The 26071-nt window shown below is 43.1% G+C and overlaps 1 protein-coding gene across 1 annotated transcript in view; it reads left to right on the plus strand.

The window, feature by feature from the left end:
• LOC126095169 (nose resistant to fluoxetine protein 6-like) overlaps nucleotides 1–26071 on the plus strand; it is a 435403-nt gene that overhangs the window by 99022 nt on the left and 310310 nt on the right. The window contains exon 2 of the mRNA XM_049909897.1: nucleotides 22600–22882. Coding sequence (XP_049765854.1) covers nucleotides 22732–22882 — 151 coding nt within the window. The 5' untranslated portion in view covers nucleotides 22600–22731. The remainder of the gene's footprint in view (nucleotides 1–22599; nucleotides 22883–26071) is intronic.

Consider the following 26071-nt stretch of genomic DNA (forward strand, 5'->3'; position numbering starts at 1 on the left):
GCTATACAGAGCTCACAAATTTCCATTTCAACATATAGAATTCAACGAAGAAATAAAAAACATAAAATATAACGCAACCAACAATCGATATTATTCTTAACTCATTTATACAATGGCACAACAGTTAAAAATTCAACAAACAACAGCAAACTACTCTTTCAACGGACAGCACCCCTGCAGTTAATTGTGTGAAAATGCCGTATCTTTGTAAGATGTATTATAAATTACTAGGTTATCGAGAAACACAAATGTAAAGATCAGCTTCAGCACCAACAAGAAACTAAGTAGTAGGTTTAATCCAAATGTAAAACCGCCAGATGTAGATCTTAACGCATCTGGAATTTACAGAATTACCTGCAGCAAATATGGCGTACGCTAGCAGGCAGAAAATTGGGAACTCGGTTTAAAGAATGTATCGACTGCTACAGACGGGGGAGTTGTAACAAATCAGCTGTGGCAGCACAAGTTAAAGACACAGGCTGTTGTTTGAAAATCGAAGACAATCTCGAAATTTTGCACAAAATCGGGAAATGTGAAAGAATGGATATTATGGCAGAAATGGAAACTTTCATTTGTAAAACATGGAGATAATATTCTTAATGAGATAAATGAACTCAAAAACTCAAAATTTTTCAGTAGTCTTAAGCCAGGCCTAATGCAATAGATTTAAGATGTGTCAGTGTGGAAGAAACTACTACCAGACTGTACCGTGAATCGCTGTAAAAATGAGATAGTCCATACTCATCCATACGCTGCAAGGCTGCCATATTGTTTTAAGTATATAGTGTTTATACTGGGTGTTCATATGGTTCAAATGGCTCTAAGCACTATGGGACTTAACATCTGAGGTCACCAGTCCCCTAGACTTAGAACTACTTAAACCTAACTAACCTAAGGGCATACCACACATCCATGCCCGAGGCATGACTCGAACTTGCGACCGTAGGAGCAGCGGGGTTCTGGACTGAAGCGCCTACAACCGCTCGGTCACAGCGGCCGGCATACTGGGTGCAATGTGTATAAGTGCAGATGGTATAAGTGTACATATTTTATATATGGTACCTTAATATATACACACATCAGTGTGTTGATCTTTTTTTCTCTGCATCGAACAGTTTTCTTATCCACATCACAAATTTTACAACCTGATGTTTTCTGCACAGTTGTAACTGCACCACTGCTTGTGAGTATACACTAACGTTTTCTGCACTGTCAGAACAGCACCACTAACGAGATAATACCTTTCAGTATAAACTCACCGTTTTGGGTCCATACATCCATACTTCAACACCTGACCTTCTGGCCTGTGTAAAATTTACTTTAATGGTTTGCTCTTGCCACATGTACTTGAAGTAACTAGCCAACTCAAAAACATGCGACTTGTTATAGCTATAATTATTAGTCTGCAAATGACGTAACTACTGATGTAATGTTGTTCAGAACAGCGTCCTCAGTAAACAAAAGAAATATCAGCACTGATACCCGTTATACCTTGTTTGTGCAGTGAATACGTCCAATCAGTGTCAGATTAAGCAGATCAATAGTGTAATACTACACAACAGAGTCCGCGCGTAATTTAGATCCATGCCAGCAGAAAACACCAGAGCATAGTGATTTCTGACTACCCAGTGCACGTCCCCTTCCTCCAAATACCCCACTACCCACTCTAGCAGCGAACAGTGAACAAGATAGTCCTATGTTAGAGTAAGACACTTTATCTATAAGTAACAATTTCTGTATGCAGAAACGCCTAATGATGAGGTAAACATGCTCGAAATGCGAGGAAATATATTAAATTAAACATAAAACAAATGTAAGAGACTGTTAGCAGAAAATACAAATAATTATTCCACACAATCACGAGTCCTAAACTTACAAAGGGACTGCGCGCACTCCTCATCGTCGATTTCGTCCAAATTTATGGTGCACGCAGGACTTAACCAGAAAAATAAGTCACAGAAGTGGGAGCTCTATATGGCCAAGCGTTCAGAAAAAAAATAGTACTTTTGGCGCGGCCCGGGCGAGACATCAGTCATTAATGTTGACCTACATTTTAGGCAGCCATTAGCATCGTGGAAAGCGTACAGATCTGCAAACCACAGATCGTGGGTTGCTTCGCCGCGGAAACTTTTTTTTTTAGTTTCTGCTTTTACGTCACCTACACTGAAATTGAACTGAAATAATGTGCAATACAATGTATTTACTAATATTGTCATAAGAGGAATGAAAAGGAAATGCAAAAGAAAATTTTGGATTGTAAATAAACTTGCACGAAGGGATTTCAAGGCGTACTCGAGAAGTTAGTATGTAAAATTACATACTTTTATTATCTTACAGTTGACGATTTACGCTGTCTGGGTTGATATTCATAGTAACAACAAGGGAAGTAGTAATCGTCTCGGCATCTTGTACACATTATAAGCGTCGCAATTTAACAATAACACTGTTGTTTTGAAATTTCAATAGAAAAGGAACTTGGTTTAGATTCATTGCAAAGTCTGGTAGCCAACCGCTCGTAATGCATCATTTGCCACATATTGGCGAAGATAGCTGGTGGAGTACAGCGTAATGTATTCTGACGCCGTCTTCACGGCATGTGACTTCTTTCTGTCTCTCTGTCTCGGTGGGCCGACATTACCTGAACAGGGAACACATTGTTCGCGCGCAGCTGCTGAGGGCTGCTGGAAGGTCAAAATGAAACTAACAGAATACGAAGTCCTGTACGCACATATTACAGTCTCTTCTTGGAATATTATCTGCGGAATTCTCGTGGACACTTAAACACAATTATTGCTTGGAAATATATTTGGATTCAAAATTTTCCTTTGCCTTTTCTTTTCGTGCCTTTTATGTAAATATAAATAAGTATAATATATTGAGAAATATTTCGTTTTATTTGCAGTGTAAGAAAAGCAAAAATAGAAAAAGAAAGACATTAGATAAGTTTCCATTCATTGAATCGACCCCAGGACCTTCGCATTATCGATTTGTTCTCCAGCCGCAGCTCCAACATTGCCCCGAAACTACGCTAACGTAAACCGCTCAAGCCTCGCTCGACCAGCGTACAAAATGCTCTTTTTTCTTAAGCTATTGACCATGTGATGTTCTCGCTTGTGTCACTTTCATTTCTTGTCAAGCCCTGCATACGTCACAAATCTGAATGAGTAAATGCGGTCCCTTTGATAGCCAACACGGCCACAGTTAAAAAGCTATCAAAGAGAATGTGGTGAATTTGTCACTGCTTGTGTCATCGCGAAAGACACAAGGTAATACAGTGTGAGTCCCCTGGCAGCTAATGGAATGATTTTCCTTTAGAAAAGGAAAGAAAGAGACGAAACACAAACTCGGATTGTGGACTGATCAGGTAGAAAATCAGCCGCTGCTTCTCAAATGAATGATTCCGACATAATACGGAAGAGATGGGGAAATGACATAAAACGTAAATCAGGGTGACCGATCTGGGATTCGGCGCGCCGCCCTCTCGAATTTTGGTGCGGTGGCCCATCATTGCGTTACACCTCTCAGTCCCAATAGCAAAAATAGCACACTCTTCCGGTACCAGCGGTCATATACCAAAGGTCCCTTTAGTTGCAGAAGGAATTTCTGCATTAGTTGGCACTGACCATCCCCAAGACGAATTAACAGCACTTCTTCTCATCCCAGTAGCTGGAAAAAGCTATGCCACGGCTAGTAGTATATTTTATCGACCTCATTTTCTTCCCAGTTGCCCCTTTGTACTTCACGCCAGTGTTGTATGGCTATGTGACTCAGCAGCGAGCAGTTCAGGACGTAGATGGACTTTACATTCCCTCACCTTTGGTAGCTACATCTACATGATTACTCTGCAGTTCACAATTAAATTCGTGGCAGAGGGTTCATCGAACCACCTTCAAGCTATTTCTCTACTTTTCCACTCTCTAACAGCGCCCGGGAAAAACGAGCAATTAAATATTTCTGTGCGATCTCTGATTCCTCTTATTTTATCGTGATGATCATTTCTCACTATTTAGGTGGGAGCCAACAGAAAATTTTCGCATTCGGAGGAGAAAGTTAGTGATTGAAATTTCACGAGAAGATATTACCACAACAAAAAAAGCCTTTGTTTTAATGTCTGCCACTCTACTTCAAGCACCATGTCCATTGCACTCTCTTCCCTATATCGCGAGCTGCCCTTCTTCGAACGTTATGTATGTCCTCCGTCAGTCCCACCTGATTTCACACCCCACAGCAATACTCCAGAAGAGGGTGGACAAGTGTGGTGTACGCAGTCTCTATAGTCGATAAGTGTTCTACCAATAAATCGCAGTCTTTGATTTGCTTTACCCACAGCGTTATCTATGTGATCGTCTCAATTTAAGTTATTCGCAATTGTAATCCCTAAGTATTTAGATGAATTTACAGCCTTTAAAACTGTGTGACTTATCGTGCAACCGAAATTTAGCGGATTTTGCAGTTGGTTTTGATCATCTGATGACTTAACAATACAGTAAATGAGTATATCATTGGAAACAACCTAAGATATCTGCTCAGATTGTTTCCTAAGTCAAATATGTAAATCAGGAACAGTAGAAGGCCTATAACACTTCCTCGGGGAACGCTAAATACTACTTCTATTTTACTCGATGACTTTCCGTCAGTTACTTCGAACTGTGACCTACCTGACAGGAACTCACGAATTCATTCGCAAAACTACGACGATACTCCACAGGCACGTAATTTGATTAGAAGACGCTTTTGAGGAACGGTGTCAAAAGCTTACTGGAAATCTAAAAATACGGAATCAATTGGACAACCCTCTGTCGACAGTGCGACAGTGCTTTCTATTAGTGCTTGGAGCTCCGGTTCTATCCCAACACAGTTATGACAATTCACAACTACAATAGCGATTGTTTCTACGTCTACCTGCATGTATTTTCCTCGCGCCCTTTTAGACAGACACCCTTTCTGTAGTTTCCCGAGACCCTCTAACCTAAAAAAACCGCCCTGCCCCTTCCACACATCCCCCGCTATCCGTGTAGCCGCTTTCTATTTGCAGGCAGTTAAGTGGAACCCGGAAACCCACCACCCGATAGCGCAAGTCGAGGAATCAGCAGCCTACGTGATTGCACAACCAGCTGAGCCTCTGATTCCGCCCCTCCATTCTGCTCTGTGACAAAGGAGCACAGTTGATCCTGCCGACGATGCTGCAGATGCTGAGCCTTTATCTCGCAAACAAGACTGGCGGTCCTTATCACTTGAACCAGCCGGCTGAAACCAGAGAACATTTGTTCTTATTCGAAGCGACACACATCGTTGGTACCGACATGAGCTGGCTGCACCCTGTGCTCTTCATGACATCCTGAAGGACTCGTTCCACATCTGGAACGCCTCCACCCGCTATGCACGCGCAGTACACACTGGACTTCTACCCCTCCTTTGCAGCCATATCCCTAAGGAGCCCCATGACGCTCCTAACGTTGGAGCTCCCAACTACAAGCAAACCCACCGTCTGTGAATGCCCACATCTTGCGGGCCTAGAGACTTCCTCTGGAACAGGCGGAGCATCTGCTTCTGGCTCAGGGAAATTATCATTCACAGATAGTGCCTGAAACCTGTTCATCAGACGAATCTGGGCTGCCTTCCGATCGGCCCCATGGAAAGACTTTCGATGCCTGCCAGACCTGGAACGACCTCCCACTCGACCATGGGTGAGGGGTCAGTGCCAGTGCAGGCAGTAATTTGGGCGGTCACAGTAGTTGACCGAACGGGGAACACGTGGGATGTACTCGGTCGCCACATTCGTTCCCCCACAGTGATGCACATTGGCAGTAACTTCAACTGTGTGACGGAACCCAACACAGCCTGGACCTGTGAGCGAAGAGTTATCAACTCAGCTCCCATCTTTAGACAGCAATCACAGTCTCTGTCCATACTAAAGACAGCGAAAGAAATACAGTTACCAAACGCGGAACTGTGTCTGATAAATAAACATGCATGAAATTAAAGACTTTAAACGGAAGAGCACCCAAACACGCAAGAAGTTACAGAAATAAACTAGTAATTACACAGAAACTGATAATAAGTCGCTCCTGTTTGAAGCTCAAAGAAATATGTAACAAACGAACGGTGTACTCACCTTATTAGCAGCACGAAGGCGAGGTGCAGTCTCACTAACTGTCCAACCGACACTGAGCTGTTCTAACCAAAACAAGCAAAAGCCTGTACGATACGAGGAACGATAAAAAACGGCGCTACTTCACGCTACACTGCTATTAAAATGAAAGGCTATGCCTAGTAAGTACTCAAACACGCAAGAAATTACAAAAGTTAGCTAGTAACAACACAAATAACTGAAAATAAGTCGGCCCTGTTAACAGCTCATAGAAATATGTTAGAAACTAACGGTGTACTCGGCCTTATTAGCCGCACGAACGCGAAGTACAGTCTCACTGACGGTCGAACAGACCGTGTAAAGCTCCATGACCACTGCCCCCGTCAGTCGACTGCACTGAATTGTCACACAGCCTGCCAACAAGCGGAATGTTACCTCCTTCTGTAGATTTTTGAGGCGCACGTTGTACTCTAAAAGCACTGGCCTGGTTTCCCTTTTAGTACTTGCACTGAGTGGCTGAAAGCGCATACTCAGAAAGCGTCTGAACAAACGGGGAATTTCGTATCTCGAACGCACCAGAACATTGTTGTCACCAAATTAATAGCGCGTTCATCCACCTTTGGAAAGCAACATAGGAGTACTATTTGGTGAGTTTCCGGTGATGTGTCGCATCATACGTCTACGCTCAGGTCACGACATTCCCATAACGTTTGAGGGCACGCACGTGGCTCTCCATGGTGATCCAGAAGTGTTCCATCGAGCCCGGATGAGGCAAATTTGGCGGTCGGGACGTCAACGTGAATTCACTGTCGTGCTTCTCAAACCAGTGTAGCGTGATTCTGACCTTGTGACACGAACAGTTAACCTGCTGGAAGATGCCACCACCGCAAAGGAAGACATCAAGCACGTAGGGATGCAGGAGGTTCACAAGAATGTTCAGGTTACGCCATAGATCACCTCCCGTCCTGATTTATAGAGCGGACGAGGCACCGACTGCTACATTCTGTGATACGGCGCGGACGTCTCACACCTAGTCGCCTGCTCGCGGTTTCGTCGGTCTTCGACAACTTTCCATAGACGCTGACTGCAGTAGCGCGTCAACGGCCGGCCAGCTTCGTCGTTTCCGAAATGGTAGTACCCAGCCGCCGTGCCGTAGCAATCTGCCCATGTCAAAGTAGCTTAGTGAATTTCCCCAGTCGCTGTCTGTAATATCGCTAGAAACGTTATCCATTTGTCCCTTTTTCACGTGTATACTTCGCTTACTGCGTCACACCCAATCAACAGTAGCAGGCGGCATTTAAGTCTCGCGGTCTGTACTGATCATAAAGTTTCGGCTAATTTGTGTATCTCTCATATATCTTGTCCTCCAGATATGTATATACTTCTGCACAAAACAGAGTGTATTTAATTGGATATCTGATCTTAGGTGCATGATTGTGGCATAGCAAAGAGCAGCCAGTGCTATCCCATTCCTTATAGCCAACAGAATGCACCGGAATACTACACTATGTGATCAAAAGTATCCGAACACCCCCCGAAACCTACGTTTTTTTTTTTACATTAGGTACATTTTGCTGCCACCTACTGCCAGGAAATCCTTATCAGCGATCTCAGTAGTCATTAGACATCGTGAGAGAGCAGAATGGGGCGCTCCGCGGAATTCACGGACTTCGCACGTGGTCGGGTGATTGGGTGTCACTTGTGTCATACGTCTGTACGCGAGATTTCCACACAAATAAACAGCCCTAGGTCCATTGTTTCCGATTTGAGAGTGAAGTGGAAACGTGAAGGGACACGTACAGCACAAAAGCGTGCAGGCCGACTTCGTCTGCTGAGTGACAGAGAGCCGGCCGCGGTGGTCTCGCGGTTCTAGGCGCGCAGTCCGGAACCGCGCGACTGCTACGGTCGCAGGTTCGAATCCTGCCTCGGGCATGGATGTGTGTGATGTCCTTAGGTTAGTTAGGTTTAAGTAGTTCTAAGTTCTAGGGTACCGATGACCACAGCTGTTAAGTCCCATAGTGCTCAGAGCCATTTGAACCATTTGACTGACAGAGACCGCCGACAGTTGAAAAGGGTCGTAATTTGTAATAGGCAGGCAACCAACAAACTTTACATATTCACAAGTACCTTTGCCTTTAATCCAAATAAATACAGTTTCATTAGTGGATAGCTTACGTCTATTACGGGTATACAAAGTAAAGGGAGAGGGTGACATATAAGTAGATTTGCCAAAGTCTTTATTAGCATTTTCGGTAACGTGATAGGTTCTGTAGGCGATGAAATTATCTAAGTCCGAGAAAAAGTTAAAGTCCAGCCTGCCTATATAAGCGAGCGAGCGCTGCGTAGCAGCTCATTCGCGCTGCTGCTGCTGCACAGGCAACTGCATTGAACGCTGCCACGATGCCTTATTACAGAAGATATCGCCGACGTTCAAGACAGACCATTTATAAAACAATTGAAGATGTAGAAATGACCACGTCAGCTGCAGACAAGAAGAAGAATACTATAAAATCTGTCGCAGCACACTCTCTGCTGGACGGACCAGCCGTCTTCTGTGGATGCAGATTGAACTTCAGCATCGACATTAATGATTCCTTCACTCATGGCAATGGCTGGTTAACTGTTGCTATTGTACGAGGTGGATCAGGAGTTCCAAACGTATCTGGCCTGGAGAGCTTCGTAGACAGAGATGTCATCGCCTACAGAACCTATCACGTTACCGAAAATGCTAATAAAGACTTTGGCAAATCTACTTATATGTCACCCTCTCCCTTTACTTTGTATACCCGTAATAGACGTAAGCTATCCACTAATGAAACTGTATTTATTTGGATTAAAGGCAAAGGTACTTGTGAATATGTAAAGTTTGTTGGTGATTGTACTTTGTATTTTCATAAATAAAGTGATCTGTAGCGTAGCTGAAAACCGGACAAGGGTACCATCACACAGGAATTCCAAACTGCATCAGGAGCCACTACAAGTACTATGGCAGTTAGGCAGGAGGTGAGAAAACTTGGATTTCATGGTCAAGCGGCTGCTCCTATGCCACACATCACGCCGGTAAATGCCAAACGACGCCTCGCTTGGTGTAAGAAGCGGAAACATTGGACGATTGAACAGTGGAACAACGTTATTTAGAGTGACGAATCACGGTACACAATGTGGTGATCCGATGGCAGGGTGTGGGTATGGCGAATGTCCGGTGTATGTTATCTGCCAGCGTGTGTAGTGCCAACAGTAAAATTCGGAGGCGGTGGTCCCCCTATTACCTGTTGCCACTTTCCACCTCTGTTCACCCTTCTCCCTCTTTAACTTGTCCAGATCCTCCCTTGCCTTGTCTAAGTCAGCTTTAAGAGTTGCAATTTTCCCTTCCTGCTCCAGTATTTTCCTATCTCTACTGCAGATCCTACAATACCACTGGTGAGCCTCATTTATGTCCCCATTTCCGACGCCACTACATTCGCCCCAATGAAAGAAACTACAGCACCCATCACACCACACCCCGGAACTAACGATCCTACGGCATTTCACACACTTCTCACTCATGGCAAAAACTGATTTAAGTACTGACTAAAACGTAAACAAAGGATCCTAGAAACTATTCAGGCAGATATAAATAAATTGAAAGAGTACTGAATAAAAAAACTGGTGATTACATATAAGTTTAAGTCACTGTTCACTTACGATACGCGCGCGTGAAATTAAGCCTAAAATCGGTGCTATAGGCGCGAGAAGGAAAATAAACTTCTTACCCCGTTTAATCTTCTTTAACACCTCACTAACACTTCCACTAATGTAACAACACTTATATTATATTTAAACCAACTGGAAACGTTTACCTATAAGTTTAATTCACTGCTTATTTACGATTCGCGCGCGTTAAATTAGGCCTAGGATTCGTGCTACAGGCGCGAGAAGAAAAATACGCTTATTACCCCGTTTAATCTTATTTTATACTTCACTAACACTTCCACTAATTTAACAACACTTAGATTATATTTATTACAACTGTAAACGTTTAAAAACAGCTTAACATCAACGCTTTTTATAATTACTTATTGCAGCAAATGCTTCAAGAGTCCGCGTCGGCGCAGTGCTGCCAACATACCCAAAGTGTTGCCAACATATAAAATCCATAGCGTCAGCCACCCACCATGGCAGGTTGACTATCACGGCACTAAAACATCTGGCGTAGTAGTTTAGGCTGGATTCTAAAGAATTCACACTCATCTCTTCATTCGCTAAAACAGGGGGCGGAGTCCCACTTACTCCGCACTCGTCATTATATAAAGGGCATTCCATTAACATATGACCTACCAACATGTGTACGCCACAGGTTTGACAAACGGGTAGGTCCTCACACTGGAGCATAAGGCTATACGGAGACGTGTTAATAGGACATCATTCCACCTGTGTGACCAGAAGGAGAAACGTCACGGATGTACAGTTAGGTTCAATACCTGCGGCTTGTTGTCCCTCACCTCCAGTGACTCTTTCTGCCATTGATCCACGACCACATTGCACAACATTCGAGTTCAGGCCTGTAGGGAAACGGCACATTGATTAACTCTGAAACCATTGCTGGCTTCCTTGGGTTCTACAATAGTGGCATATATTTTGGAAACTTTTTGAAATGTTCGTGCATGTACCATCACGAGACATAAGTACGTTTTGGTATAATGAGTTAATAAATTATGCTTTTATTGTTTATGGAAAGTCCTACTGAATATTCACCATTTTTAGAGAATGTGGTGTTACATTCTTAATTAAAAATGAATAAATAGCCTTAACGGACAGTGATTAAAGACAAGACTGTTCCAACAAATTAGTCAATGGAAGCGCGTTATTGTTGGTTTATCCAGTGAGAGAAAGCATTCTGTTCACTGGAGTAACTCCAGTAGTATCAATAAATAGTTGTTGTTGAAGTGCAAGGTTGCTTTAATATGAGCTGATTTGAGACGGACGTCGGACTAAAGACAATGGCTCCTGTACAGAGTATTGCTCCAACTATGATGCGCATGTGCGCCCTCGTGGAGTTAAAATTCAGATAATATTAATAAAATTAAATCTCGTTAGACGTGTCATTATTCATAAAACATTTTCTTTCTGAATATATTAAGGGAATCATCGGAGCCCAAGCCTCCATCAAGATTAATAACATCTTCCGCTAAACGTATGTCCACCGATTCCTTAAAACTGAATCCTAGAAGGATCTCTTCGAAGCCAAGATTTCCGTGGTTGAGTAATACATGGAGTTTGCTATGGGGATACTATGCTCGGCTATGGTTGATTTACTGGGCTGGGAAAGTCGAGTGTGGCGATCATATTGAACGCATCTTCCACGCACTGTGAGCGTTTTTTGTCCCCTTCCGTAATCGCAGAATATGCTTTGAGGAACGGAGAAGAGCACAAGTCTTTATAGGTGGGCGCAAGATTGCTGTGACATGACGTTACCTTAATATTTTACCATATTTCGGCGAAATATTGAAGACATACCGGAAGAACGCCCTGGACTTCAACCACCCCTTCTCCTCTTGATTTTAAGTGGTGAAGTTTCTTCTCCCTTAAGCTTCAAAGCTGTACTGATGTGGAGAACACGTATTATTCTTGAAGAAGGATTTTAGGTGTTCCAGCTCCTTTGCAAGGCTGTCTCCATTAGACGCTACATGTGCTCTGTGCACCAAAGTTTGAAGCACGCCCATAGTTTGTGGCTGCTAGACGCCTGAAAATACAGGTCTGTTTGTGTGGGCTGGCTACGGTCGCAGGTTCGAATCCTGCCTTGGGCATGGATGTGTGTGATGTCCTTAGGTTAGTTAGGGTTAAGCAATTCTAGATTCTAGGGGACTGATGACCTCAGAAGTTAAGTCCCATAGTGCCAGAGCCATTTGAACCATTTTTTTTTCCGCTGCTGTACTTTTTTTCGTGCTTTCGGCTGCCTGATTTCTTTTTGTCAACCTTTGGGGTCTCAAAGTCCTTACGTCTAGTAGTGTGCATAGACATTATCGAAAGGTCATCTAAATACAGAACCACCATACGCACACAGTTACCCATTCCTGGTCATCTAAATGCAGAACCACCATACGCACACAGTTGCCCATTCCTGGTAAAGGGAGGCGAGGTGTTTTTACATTGTCTATTTTTTCCTACTTTTTGTTTGTGTAATGAAGTTTTTGAACTAACTGAACATAACATGTACAAAATGTAAAAGAGTAAATTACAGATTAGCGTTTTAAGTGTAAAATTAAAATCTGACACTACAGAGTAGAGATGAGAGGTTGGTCCCACCACATTAGGCGTCTGTGGGTTAAGATCTCTCTATTTTTTATCGAACCATGACGTCATCATGCCTGTAATATTCTTATTAATTTATTTCCAATGCTACATTTTATGTAATGCTTGTCTGTGCTACTGTAGTTATTATAAATGGATATATCTTAGAACACGATTAAAGTGACGTCTTGCGGTACAATCACCGGTCACTATCTAACTCTACTTACTGTGTCTATTAATGTGTTTTAGGCTGATATTAGATTTACTTTCTAGTCGCTTACTATGTCCCAGCTTTGTATGTTTGTAGTCTTTATTTATTTGTGTGGATTACGTTTCATGTGCGTTTTGCATTTGTCTTTTGTCATTGTTTGTCTGCCTGTGCAATTTGTTTTGGTGCTGCATATATTGTAGTCGGTGGCGTCGTCACCTATTTAGGTATTCAGTGTGTAGTGCCGAAGATATTGTGTTGACTGAAATAATAAGCGTGTGCCATACACTTTCGTTACGCACTGTATTGTATACGGTGTCATGTCTTAATGGCTCTCTGTGTTGTCTTGCTTGCCCTAGTTTCCTGAATAGATTACAAGTCAGGATGGTGTGTTCAGAGTCACATTTGCAGCGCAAGTGCAGTTTGAGTCGTTGTTCAGCGTCACGTGGTGTAAGTGCGCGCCATAAGGGCCGTGTCCGAACAGAAAGTGTGTCACGCCGCAGCTGGCGATTACGCAGCTCATTTTCAGCCCTTTCCTGTATCAGTGAATATGTTGTATACACGGCTAGGCACTAGCAACAAACTCCATCTGTCGTGTAATGTCTCTCTGGTTTGATGCCACTAAGATCTACCGAGCGAGGTGGCGCAGTGGTTAGCACACTGGACTCGCATTCGGGAGGACGACGGTTCGATCCCGTCTCCAGCCATCCTGATTTAGGTTTTCCGTGATTTCCCTAAATCGTTTCAGGCAAATGCCGGGATTGTTCCTTTGAAAGGGCACGGTCGATTTCCTTCCCAATCCTTCCTTAACCCGAGCTTGCGCTCCGTCTCTTATGACCTCGTTGTCGACGGGACGTTCAACACTGACCACCACCACCACTAAGATCTTTGCTCGAGGTTCTTGATGGGTCGGAGCGTGGTGCGGGGTGGCGAGTTGAGGAAGTGGTAACGGTGCGAGGAGGGCGTTGTGAGAGGTCCAGCCAGAGAGTAAGGCGAGGACTTGAACAAGCGTCTTGGGCACGGAGCCCGGTGAGTGGTCGCTGGGCGTGTTTGTGGGCCGTTACGAATCCGTGGCTGACTTCCAGTGCTGTCTTCGTGTGTAGCCTGTCCAGCCACCTCGGGGAGGAGGCACACCGATGAGTGAGTTGAAGCCAGTTTTACTCTGATGAATTCTTGGCTCCCTTTGGAACCGGTAAGCTTCAACTTCGACTCACAAACTCCAGTTAAGTTTCGGATGTTGAGGTCTTAGCTGTTATTATTGAAGGCCTACCTGTTTTTATTGCCCTATTATTGAGATCTAATATCTTGCTTAATATGTGTTGTAATTAACTTAAATTACGAAGGCCAAAGGCCTAAACGCTTCAGAGGTATTATGTCAACAAGGAGGTAACAGGAAATGACACATGATGTTACATTGACCCTAACCTTTAGCCTTACATCCCTTTATCCATAATGGTAGGCTTCAGATCCTTTCATTGAATGTATGTTGTTTAATTTTTTTATGCGACTGTTAACCTGTTCTTGTTGCATCAGTGTATAACTATATGAAGTGTACCACTTGCTTTCTCTTCTAGCTGGTCTCCGTTGTCAGCTGTTCTGAAAATTAATACCTCGCCCCCGTATCCTATTACTCCAACTGCTCTCGAGTCTCATTCCAGTAGATATCTAAGAAGAAAATGGGCCCACAGATCGGTCCTTTCTAACACCCCCTCGGTTATTTTCTTGTCAAATTTGCGACCGCTCGAGCGCCTTTCTACAACGCTGTGTCTACAGCAGCCTAGGAAACTGTTGTATAGGGTCTGAGATATAGTACATCCAGTTCTTTAAGCTTCCCGAACATTGCAGACCACCAGAGATTATTAATGGTTCATGTAATGTCTATGGTAGTTGCAATTTCATATTTGCCTGTGGTTCCTGAAACTATTACGAGTGCACTGTTTATAGCGTCATCAATTTATTTACCTCCCAGGAAGGCGAACTGACGTGAATTAAGGCCGCGAAAGTCTCTGCGTGTTTGCAGGCGGTCATACAGGAGGCTGTCCTGGACCTTAGCTAGTGTATTTATTAAACAGATCTTAAGAGTATCTATTTAGGCACTGTCCGTAACTTGTCACGGATATATATATATATATAGGGTGCAAATATTATGTTGATAAACCAGAATAACTCGAAAAATAAGCTTCACACGAAAAAATGTGTAGAATCCAAAGTCGATTATTTTAGAGGGGGACATTTGCTGGTGCTAAAATTAGCCAGCCACCTCAGCCCCCTGGGGGTGGGGCGGGAGGCAACTTTAAAATTTCAAATGGGAATCCCCATTTTTTATTGCAGAACCAGATTGCACATAAAAAACTTCGTACATTTTGTCTTAAGCATTTGTTTTGGTTCTTGGTAGTTGGTGCTGTAATTCAAGAAATTCCCCATAGTTTGGGGTTTGAGAGAGAGGAATTAGAGTTTTAAAAATGTTGACCCAAATATTAATTTTTTCCGCAGATTCGGATAAGTTTTGTTTGTTTCGTGGTAATGAGGACTCACAACTTTTAATTATCAAACAAATCATGTGAATAACTAACTAATTAACCAAACATCCTACATACTAACGAGTGAACTCATTATCTAACAGATTAAACAAAGTAAAAGACTAACTGATGGAAAGACTAACCCACTCGCAAACTAAGGATGAACGCATTCCCGTTTAAGATTTGGTGGTCCTGAAAAGGAACAATTGGTTTCGTTTTATTGTTGATTATTTGCAAATTCTTGCAAGTAAATGAATTTCGGGGTGTTTGTTTCCAGTGAGTCCCCTCGCCTCTCACTTTCGGCCTGTCTGTTGTCTGTAAATCCCTTTCATCTCACAGTTTTATGATATCAAATGTTCAAAGTGATGACCTCCAACTTCGATCCGTTTATTGACTCGTGCTGTAAATCCCTGCACACATCTTGATAACATGTCTGGTGTAATTGCAACTCAGGCATCTCTTATTCTTTGCATAATGTTTTCACGAGTGGTAGGCGTTTCCTGAAAAGATATATCTTTTAGATAAACCCATAACAAAAATTCTGGCGAGGTTAAGTCAGGCGATCTGGTTGGCCAATTCACAGGACCTGCCCTGCCGATTCAGCGACCATGGTAAAGTCGGTCTAGTACATCGCGCGCTACTAATGAATAATGCGCTGGACAACCATCATGTTGAAACCACGTGCTTTGTCGAAGTTCGATGCTCAGGTCTTCAAGTAGATCTGGCAGTTCATTTTCAAGTAGGTTTCAATATTTGTTGCCATTCAAATTACCGTCTATAAAATATACACCGATCAGTTTATCGCAAATTATACCACACCAAACATTAACTGACCAAGGTCGATGATGGTTGACTTCTCGAATCCAGTGTGGGTTCTGTTCACTACAGTAATGCATGTTATGCTGATTATCTTCGTCGTGGTTTGTGAATGTTGCCTCGTTGGAGAAAAGTACTCTGGAAAAAAACAGCCGCTATATTCCGAAATAAAATAAAGGTGTGAACAATGTGATTTAAGTCAATAAATTTATGAATGTCGTTTTCTACGTTTTTCCACCCAAAACTGAATGACTCAAATTAAGCAAACACCCCAGTTGTGAGACTTCTCGAGGAACAAGAGTGATTACTCCGAATCTAATAAAAAAATTAGGATCCTGAGTCAGTTTTTTAGTTAATGAGTTCACTCGTTAGTAAGTAGATTTTTGGTTATTAGTTAGCTAGTCAGATGTTTTGTTTGATAGTTAAAAGTTGTGTGGTCTCATGACTACGAAACAAACTAAACTTATCCGAATCTGTGGAAAAAATTAATATTTGGGTCAACGTTCGTGAAACTCTAATTCGTCTCTCTCAAACCCCACCCTATGGGGAGAGTTTTAGTTTTAGCGAATAAAAATTTACGAAGTAAATAAGTATTTTTCATTTCTCCATAACCCTTTTCCATGCAGAAATGAGGACATGGATTTTCTTGAATTACAGCGCCAACTACCAAGAATCAAAACAAATGCTTAAGACAAAATGTACGTAGTTTTTTATGTAGAACCTTATCCTGCAATAAAATATGGGGGTTCCCATTTGAAATTTTAAAGTTGCCTCCCGACCCACTCCCAGGGGGCTGGGGTAGTGGGATAATTTTAGCATCAGCAAATGTCCCCGTCGAAAATAATCAACTTTGGATTCCACACATTTTTTTGCGTGAAGCTTATTTTTCGAGTTATTCTGGTTTGTCAACTTAAAATTTACACACTGTATATAAGCTATAACTAGCTTAAAGAGACTAACAGGCGTATTCGAGGCTCCAGACTGGTATTCTGTCTGCCTTACATGATTTATGTTTCCTGTGGAGTCTTTAACTCACTTGATACGAATGCCGAGACGAGACCTGCAGCATGGTCAAATGGTGTTTCACTCCCCACACCACAAGCTCCTTCTTTTGTGAACACCCTGTGTAATCAGCCCCCCCCCCCCCCCCCCCCCGTCTCTAGGAACCTCGTCGTCGGTTGATCTCATTTCCTCATGGTTCCTTTGCGTCATTCACCGTGAAGATGGCCTCTGCGCGTTTTTCGATCTGTAAAGATGCATACATTCATTTTGTTCTTCTTTTGTCTTGTCACGAAACAGATGTTGCCTTCAGCGTTACAAAACGCCACGTTTCCTCGCGGGCCGGCCCCTCACATCCGCCGCCGGCAGAATGGAACAACACAGAGCCGCAGCACGCGACGCCAACACGCTTTAAACGCTGACAGTCTTTTGTTCCATAGACGAGCAGCAGCATGACCTCGGCGCTATTGCCAACGCGGTACGAGGTAGCAAATTCACTCCAGTTATTGTCACTTTACGTCCTCCTCGTTGACCATTCCGCACCGCTACTCCAAACTATGAAAGTACTCTGGCGTATTTCTTTTATTGTTCACTACCTGTACTTCTGCATGCCTAGAGTATAGACAGCAATGTTTAAGAGAGGTGGCACCTGACTTCTTACGTAATAGTTAGCAGTGCAGTAGACAGTCAACTAATTCTTGAGATATTGTAGCTGTTTAGATTTGGGATAATCACGCTCAATTATAGGTGAAACTATGTTGTAGACAATCGCTTTACTTCAATAATTTTCGCATTCCTCTTTCGCCAAGAAATTATTCAAAGCTCCTTTTACTGTCGTATCGGTAATTGAAAAAAATATACATTGCTGCACTATAACGTCATGTGAAAACGATGAGAAGTAAAAGGATAGCAAGACAGAGAGGAGAGGTTTGTGAACCGTTGTCTTACCAAAGTGGTATAGCAAAGTAGTATGGCCAAACCATCACCCATGGAAAACGGGAAAAGAGGGAAAATTAGAGTTAAAGCATTAGAAACTGCTCATAATTGGTAGAGACGGGGAAGAAATCGGACGTGACCATTTCAAAGCAAGCATCCCAACGCTGACCGTCGGACGTGTATTAAGGCAACATAGGAAAATTTAAATCTGTTTGGCCCGGAATCAAGTCCACTGACTTATCCACTAGGCTATTTCGTTTGCTCAAACAGAAAGGTGAGTCGTTTTCAGTGAACAGCACACGTCACTGGAACTCTACGATCTGTACACATATGCGCCACGAAGGTAAACGAAACATTGAAGCCGTTTTATGACGAATATTCGTCCGATGAAGATCATTTTGGTGGTTCGGACGGATTATGCAGGACTGTGGCCCGACATGAAAGTACGGGTTGGCAGGTTTTCCATCCTGGACAGTTGACAATATCGTTCATCACCATACAATGCTGAGCACAGTGAAAGAAGATGAATCTTTTTCATAGAAGTGTTCACTATTTTGTACGACCTTCTGTATAACAGAGGTCACTTCACATGGTGGATCTAAGATTATCAAGTGTGCACGTAAACTGATGGACATGTAGTTCTGCCGAATGTTTATAGCAATTGGTTGTGAAGCCTAGCGGGTCCCGTTTTAGTATTTTGTTCCCCGGCGGTGAGAACTAGATTCGATTTAACGATTCACTCAGCAAATATTAAGAAATGGTTCAAATGACTCTGAGTACTATGGGACTTAACATCCGAGGTTAGCAGTCCCCTAGAATTTAGAACTACTTGAACCTAACTAACCTAAGGACATCATACACATCCATGCCCGAGGCAGGATTCGAACCTGCGACCGTAGCGGTCGCTCGGTTCCAGACTGAAGCGCCTAGAACCACTCGGCCACTGCGGCCGGCTCAGCAAGTACTCAACCACCATCTAAATGTCACTTTGTTTGCAAGTAAAATGATCACGATTACTCGCTCTAAGACGAAAATATTTACAAGTTAATTCGTGTCTGTTCAAATAATTTTTTCAGAACAGTGTTCTTAAACAAAAGGCGTACCAACTTTAAATATGTACAGATCGAAGCCAAAAAGAGGCAGAGACATGTAATCTCTTTCCACAAAAGTTTGGAAAAATTCTGCAGAATACCTCAAGTTTCACTTGAGCAGGTAACGAGGACCAACATCTGCGCGTCATAGGGTTTGAGCAGGGAGTGGGAGAGAGGTCTTGGAGGTAGTGGAGAACAGCACGAAGTGAGGAATGAATTCCCCTAAACGGATCTGGAGAGGACTTGTCTGAATGGTATAGAAAGGTACGAGACGTAAGAACCGTAATATGAATATGGGAATGAGTTTTGCTTGATAGGTCTGACACTCGGAAGGAAACCGTACGGTTCCAAACAAACATCTTCGAGGTGATTCTGGTGCACCACAAGCTCAGTTCCACTTGATGCCCGTTCTGCATACAACTGTTATTCGTGCCATAGGTTGTGCTCTGCGTACTAATTTTCGTGAGTCATCTACAAATCTATTCATCTATTCTTCCTACTATATCCTAAACGCCTAATACGCTGAATTTCATTTTTTATCATCCTCCCCGGTGTTTCAGTTTTAATGGTGAGCAGTACAAGGTGTCCCTGAATTCAAAATTAAGTAGCTCAAAAACTAAGATCGACAGACGAGTGCAAAAAAAGGTATGTTGACTGCGAAGGCTGTAAAAATTTTATACAGAAATTTCGAAATAGAAAACCAGCTAACAGGTGGCGTTATACGATGTGTAGCTCGTACAGTATGAATGTGCCTAATTAAACTTGTTCTTTACAAGCAGTCTTTGCAGTCACATCACTCTTTTTGAAATGTCCACCACTTGCAGTCAGGACATGATGCAAACGAACTCTGAAATTTGCCATCAGAGCGTGTATTGTTTCTGCGGAAATGAATTCAGATGCCACACAGGTTGCATTCACAAGGAGTCAGACCGGGAGGGTATGGAAGACAATCCATCCATGCCCCATAAAATTTGCAGTACGTCAACGCGGCGACTCTGTTCGCAAAGTGTTTATCAAGAACGCGGAACACCTGTTCGGTGCGATGCAGTCTGGCCTCATTTTGAATGAACCATTCCTGTGGCGACAACTTGTTCCAAAATCGCAGCTTAACCTTCACTAGTGATCGTTCTTGCAGGAAGAAAGGTCCAAAAATGCCTCTGCTGTATATCGCAGCCCAAATAGTAACTTAGGGAGATGCAGTGGTTTCGCTTCACACAAATGGGGATTTTCGGAACCCCAAAATCACTATTTTTCTTTATTCAACGCTCCATTCAAGTGAGATGTGGTTCATCTGTGAACCAGACGCAGGCAAAATCAAATCCTTCATTACCAATCATTGTGAGATGTAGTTTGCAAAGCCTGTCCTCTGTCTTACAGCTCCGACAGGTACGGCCTCGTGGCTTGGGATTTGGAATGCAAATATGTATAGTCTCAGTACTTTCTGCCCGCTCTAAAGTTTCAAACCAGTGTCTGCTGCAATTCTTCTTTGAATCTTGCTGAATAATTCCAGAAGCCATGCCTATATTTTCAGGAATAACTCCAGTTTACCTCCTTCCAATGTTCTTCGCTAGATCTTTCAGCCACGCTGCCTATCGTTGGAATTTGGTGAAGAGCTTGGGAATCTTTTCCTGTATCGGAACCCTATGTAACATTAAATGGTGTTTGAAATCTGTACCTTTCCGTCTGCTGTTTGTGGCATTCTAGAACCAGAACAACACGTTGCTCAATACAATATACGATTCCAACCTCATCCTTCAGCACGTTTCAACGGTGAAATGATTGTTCTAGACTGTGAAGCACTATTTGTAGGCACTAAATATTAGGATTAGAAAGCCATCTGTCTGCAGTTTTTCTAAGTACACTGCTGGCCATTAAAATTGCTACACCACGAAGATGACGTGCTACAGACGTGAAATTTAACCAACAGGAAGAAGATGCTGTGATATGCAAATGATTAGCTTTTCAGAGCATTCACACAAGGTTAGCGCTCGTGGCGACACCTACAACGTGCTGACATGAGGAAAGTTTCCAACATACGCAAACAGCAGTTGACCGGCGTTGCCTGGTGAAACGTTGTTGTGATGCCTCGTGTAAGGAGGAGAAATGCGTACCATCACATTTCCGACTTTGATAAAGGTCGGATTGTAGCCTATCCCGATTGCGGTTTATCATATCGCGGCATTGCTGCTCGCGATGGTCGCGATCCAATGACTATTAGCAGAATATGGAGTCGGTGGGTTCAGGAGGGTAATACGGAACGCTGTGCTGGATCCCAGCGGCCTCGTATCACTAGCAGTCGAGATGACAGCCATCTTATCCACATGAATGTAATGGATCGTGCAGCCACGTCTCAATCCCTGAGTCAACAGATGGGGACGTTTGCAAGACAACAACCATATGCACGAACAGTTCAACGACATTTCCAGCAGCATGGACTATCAGCTCGGAGACCATGGCTGCAGTTACCCTTGACGCTGCATCACAGACAGCAGCGCCTACGATGATGTACTCAACGACGAACCTGCGTGCACGAATGGCAAAACGTCATTTTTTCGGATGAATCCAGGTTCTGTTTACAGCATCATGATAATCGCATACGTGTTTGGTGACATCGCGGTGAACGCACATTGGAAGCATGTATTCGTCATCGCCATACTGTCGTATCACCCTGCGTGATGGTATGGGGTGCCATTGGTTACACGTCTCGGTCACCTCTTGTTCACATTGACGGCACTTTGAGCAGTGGACGTTACATTTCAGATGTGTTACGACCCGTAGCAAAAAAAAAAATGGCTCTGCGCACTATGGGACTTAACTACTGAGGTCATCACTCCCCTAGAACTTAGAACTACTTAAACCTAACTAAGGACATCGCACACATCCATGCCCGATGCAGGATTCGAACCTGCGACAGTAGCGGTCGCGCGATTCCAGGCTGTAGCGCCTAGAACCGCTCGGCCACCCCGGCCGGCCGACCCGTGGCTCTACCCTTCATTTGATCCCTGCGGAACCCTACATTTCAGCAAGATAATGCACGACCGCATGTTGCAGGTCCTGTACGGGCCTTTCTGGATACGGAAAATATTCGACTGCTGCCCTGGCCAGCACATTCTCCAGATCTCTCACCAATTGAAAACGTCTGGTCAACGGTGGCCGAGCAACTGGCTCGTCACAATATGCCAGTCACTACTCTTGATGAACTGTCGTATCGTGTTGAAGCTGCATGGGCAGCTGTACCTGTACACGCCATCCAAGCTCTGTTTGACTCAATCCCCAGGCGTATCAAGGTCATTATTACGGCCATTGGTGGTTGTTCTGGGTACTGATTTCACAGGATCTATGCTCCCAAATTGTGTGAAAATGTAATCACATGTCAGTTCTAGTATAATATATTTGTCCAATGAATACCCGTTTATCATCTGCATTTTTTCTTGGTGTGGCAATTTTAATGGCCAGTAGTGTATTTCCAAACTTCTGTGTAAGTCCTGTATAAAATTTTTACAGTTTTCAAAATAAACATAACGTTTGTTGCACTCGTGTATCGATCATACTTTTCGAGATATTTAATCTTGAAGTCAGCGACTCCTTCGCTGGTCACCCTGTATTTGGATGTACAAATTCCCGCCGTTCAAAGCGGTAACTTGTGGCGATGTTTATATATTGATGCAGACGACGGAGCCGGCGCCTGGGCACAGAAAGCGGGCGCACTTGGAGAACTATCACGTGAGTACTGCGTGTCTGGGTAACGCTGCGAGATCTGCGACGCCCTTTGCCGACGGGAGTACACCGCCGCGCCTCGCCATGGGAGGATCGCCTGGTATTGCGCTGCTGATGGTGCTGGTGGCGGCTACTGCTGCTGCAGCCCAGACACGTAAGATGAGCAGCCAGTGCGAGGTCGACAGCAGGGACCTAACTGAGCCAGACCGCAACATATCTCTCCGGACGATACGCAGTAAGTAGCCCTGCAACGCTCTCCCTAGCGGCACAGCGGAATGCGGGAATTCAACGTGGGTCACACAGCTGTTTCTGAGAAACTGCTGGCCAATCAAATTGCAAAATGGGAAACGGTACCATTTAACTACAATTCACTTACTGTGCGGATGCAGAAGAGTAGGAAGAACATATGATTTAATTTGTAGGTGTGAAAATTAGTACACAGCGCACGTGCGAAGTTTAGAACACAGACCAACACAGCTCTGACAGCAACGTTGCCTGTAACCCACAGAACACCAAAATATCAGAAGCGCAAGGCCAGTGGCCCGTGTTACGACTCGGAAACAGAATGACAGCAGCGCTTCAAGTGGCCTGGAAGGCAACTTTGAACACGGGTTACCGTTGTTTGCTCAGTTTGTTTATTTTTTTAAAATCATGTACAGTTTATTTGTGGAATAAGGTTAACAATAAAAAACAGTCATCCAAATTTCACTACTAAGAGACAATATCTAATCAAAAATTCTTAAGACAAATTTCGTTCACGGCTGAAGGCCTTATAAACCAGAAAATTCAAATTATTTGTCGGCTGAAAGCTCCAATAGTAATAACTCAAAAAAACAATTGATGGCTGAAGGCCTGGATAGTAAATTCTTAAAGACAGTTAAACTTGTACAACAGATACGAAAATATTTTTATTAAACACAATCATCAAGATTTCACTAATAAGAGACAATTTCTAATTAAAATTTCTTAAGACAATTGTATTCAAGGTTGATGGCATTATTGACCAAAAATTCAAATTATTTGTCGGCTGAAGGCCCCAATAGTAAAAACTCAAAAAACAATTTGATCGCTGAAGGCCTGGATAGCAAATTCTTAAAACAGTTAAATTTCTCCAAGAGATAGTAAAATATTTAAAAAAAAACACAATCACAGTCTGATCAAACCAAGAGAGAAATGGGCCTCAGATAGTGCTCCAAGGATCGGCCTGGGAAAGTCACTCAACTTCGTAACCAATGAGACAGGCAGCCAAGAGTTGTATTAACTTAACCGGATGGCAAATGAAACTAGAGACAGTTTAAATGCAGACCAACACTCTTGCAAAATGTACCTAACGCCTGATAACCAATACAACGATGGAATAACCCAGGCAAGGTGGAACCAGCAGACGATACTGCGTCTTCAGAATCTGGTGTTTAGAACATCCAGAAACAGAAGGAACCACTATGACCAAAGTAGTCCAAAAGAAATAACATATCCGGACCACAATCAAGGAGGCTGTCAAACTACACGCCTTACCAGACAGCACCAGCAAAACGAGGAAAGGTACACTCCGTGAAAATATGATAACGTCCAGGGTAGGTAACTGGGGCACTAGCGGCCACTAGGCAGAAACATACCGCTGGTTGAACTTCACCAATAAACACAAGGAATTCGACGATAAATAATGAGATGCAGAGGATTGCTAACTAATTTCGCCAAGTCCCAACACTCCACTTGTTGCTCTTCGTCTCAGCGACCCTGCGAGCAGCAACGCATGAACAAACAGCGTGATCTCAAAATAGTGGAGGTTTCACAACTGGGTTAATGTTCACCAACTCAAACGTCCTGGATCCGGTGGACAACGTGGTTGTGGCCCTTGAAACTACAGACCCTCAATCTGGCAGTGCCTGCATGCCGCCAGCAGTCCCGGCATGTCCATGTCCTCGCGCTGCCGTACCTCACTGCTGCTCCGTCCCAACTGAACAGCCCGACACACTCCGACCTGGAAACACTTGACATCCCTCCAAAGATAGTACCACAGTACTGGATATCGATAACCGCTGCTGCTGCCACTCGTGGACAGACAATGCTGGCAGACGTAGTTGCGCTAGTAAACACAAGAAGAAAATGAGACGCCACTATCCCTAATACAGGATGTCAACCTACCAATGGCACCAATACGATGCGCAACACCACTCAGTCCAATATTGTAGTTTCAACCGTGTGGCTATTATCAAGTGGAAATTATGTTGCTGATTACTACCGTCTTGTGCATATTGTACTCTCTGAATTGAAACGTAAATATGTTGCTCATAATCTGCTTAATTTTTGCTCTGATCAGCAACATTGGGTGGTATAAATCATTCTATATTCGTTTTTGTCATATAAAATTGAAACTGATTTCGTCGCATTATGAATCCGTGTGCGAACTGTTCGATATAAGTGTACTGTAAGAACATTGTTCGTATTCCATGTTTTTTTTAATATCATCCGGTTTTCGTATTCTCACATGTAATGGACGCTACCGAAATTCTCACTTTCTCCTGCAAAAATTTACTGCTTGTAATACCTATTACCAACGTGTGAAAACATTTGCGTAATTATTGTCGCATTTCTAGCATTTGCTAGGGCAAATGCTCTAGTCACCCACATACATCTACACTCATACCCTGCAGGCCAATGTGAAATGCATAGAACTCAGTGGAAAGAAGCAACACCATTCAAAGCAGAATTACATGCTCATTCCGTGGCAAGGTATATAATAAAGTTGAATAACAATACTGTCAGTACCTGCTGACATGGAATTCTCCATTAAATGCTAGGAAGTACGGAAAATGGTAACAAACAAAAATAACGTAGAAGACGATCAGTATACTTAAAAAACATTTAAATCGAGCAGTTCCTACTAAGACTCGTCAGCAATAACAGATACTTGTAAGTTCACAGAACACTATGCAACGAAAGCAGCTCCTGTTTTATGTGAAAGAAAAACAAATTTGGAATCATTTACCCCAACCAGTATTACGGATGCGAGAAGAACGCAATCACAATACGAGTATATATAACGCAAGTCAAAGACTGCGTTCCACACAAAAACTTGTAATCAGAAGCACACCGTGTTTAAACCAACTTCCGTTAACTATAAAACGAAAACAAACATGGAAGACTAAGAATCAGCCAATAACAGTGTCAATATATCATAATATACCCATGCTGCCCTTGAAATTGGCCCCATAAGGAGGAAATTGGCCACTAGTGAGAGCTTTAATAAAGTGAATATGAATGATATATATAAAGAGACTGATGCGATGAAAGAAAATATGGACCAAGGCCAGGAATCGAACTCTGGTCTCCTGCTCACTAGATAGATGTCCTAATTTCCATTCACGTCTCACTCCACTTAATATTCCTCCTAAAATCGAACAGCATAGCAGTGTTTCTCCAA

This window comes from Schistocerca cancellata, chromosome 8, assembly GCF_023864275.1.
Source record: "Schistocerca cancellata isolate TAMUIC-IGC-003103 chromosome 8, iqSchCanc2.1, whole genome shotgun sequence".
NCBI lineage: Eukaryota > Metazoa > Arthropoda > Insecta > Orthoptera > Acrididae > Schistocerca > Schistocerca cancellata.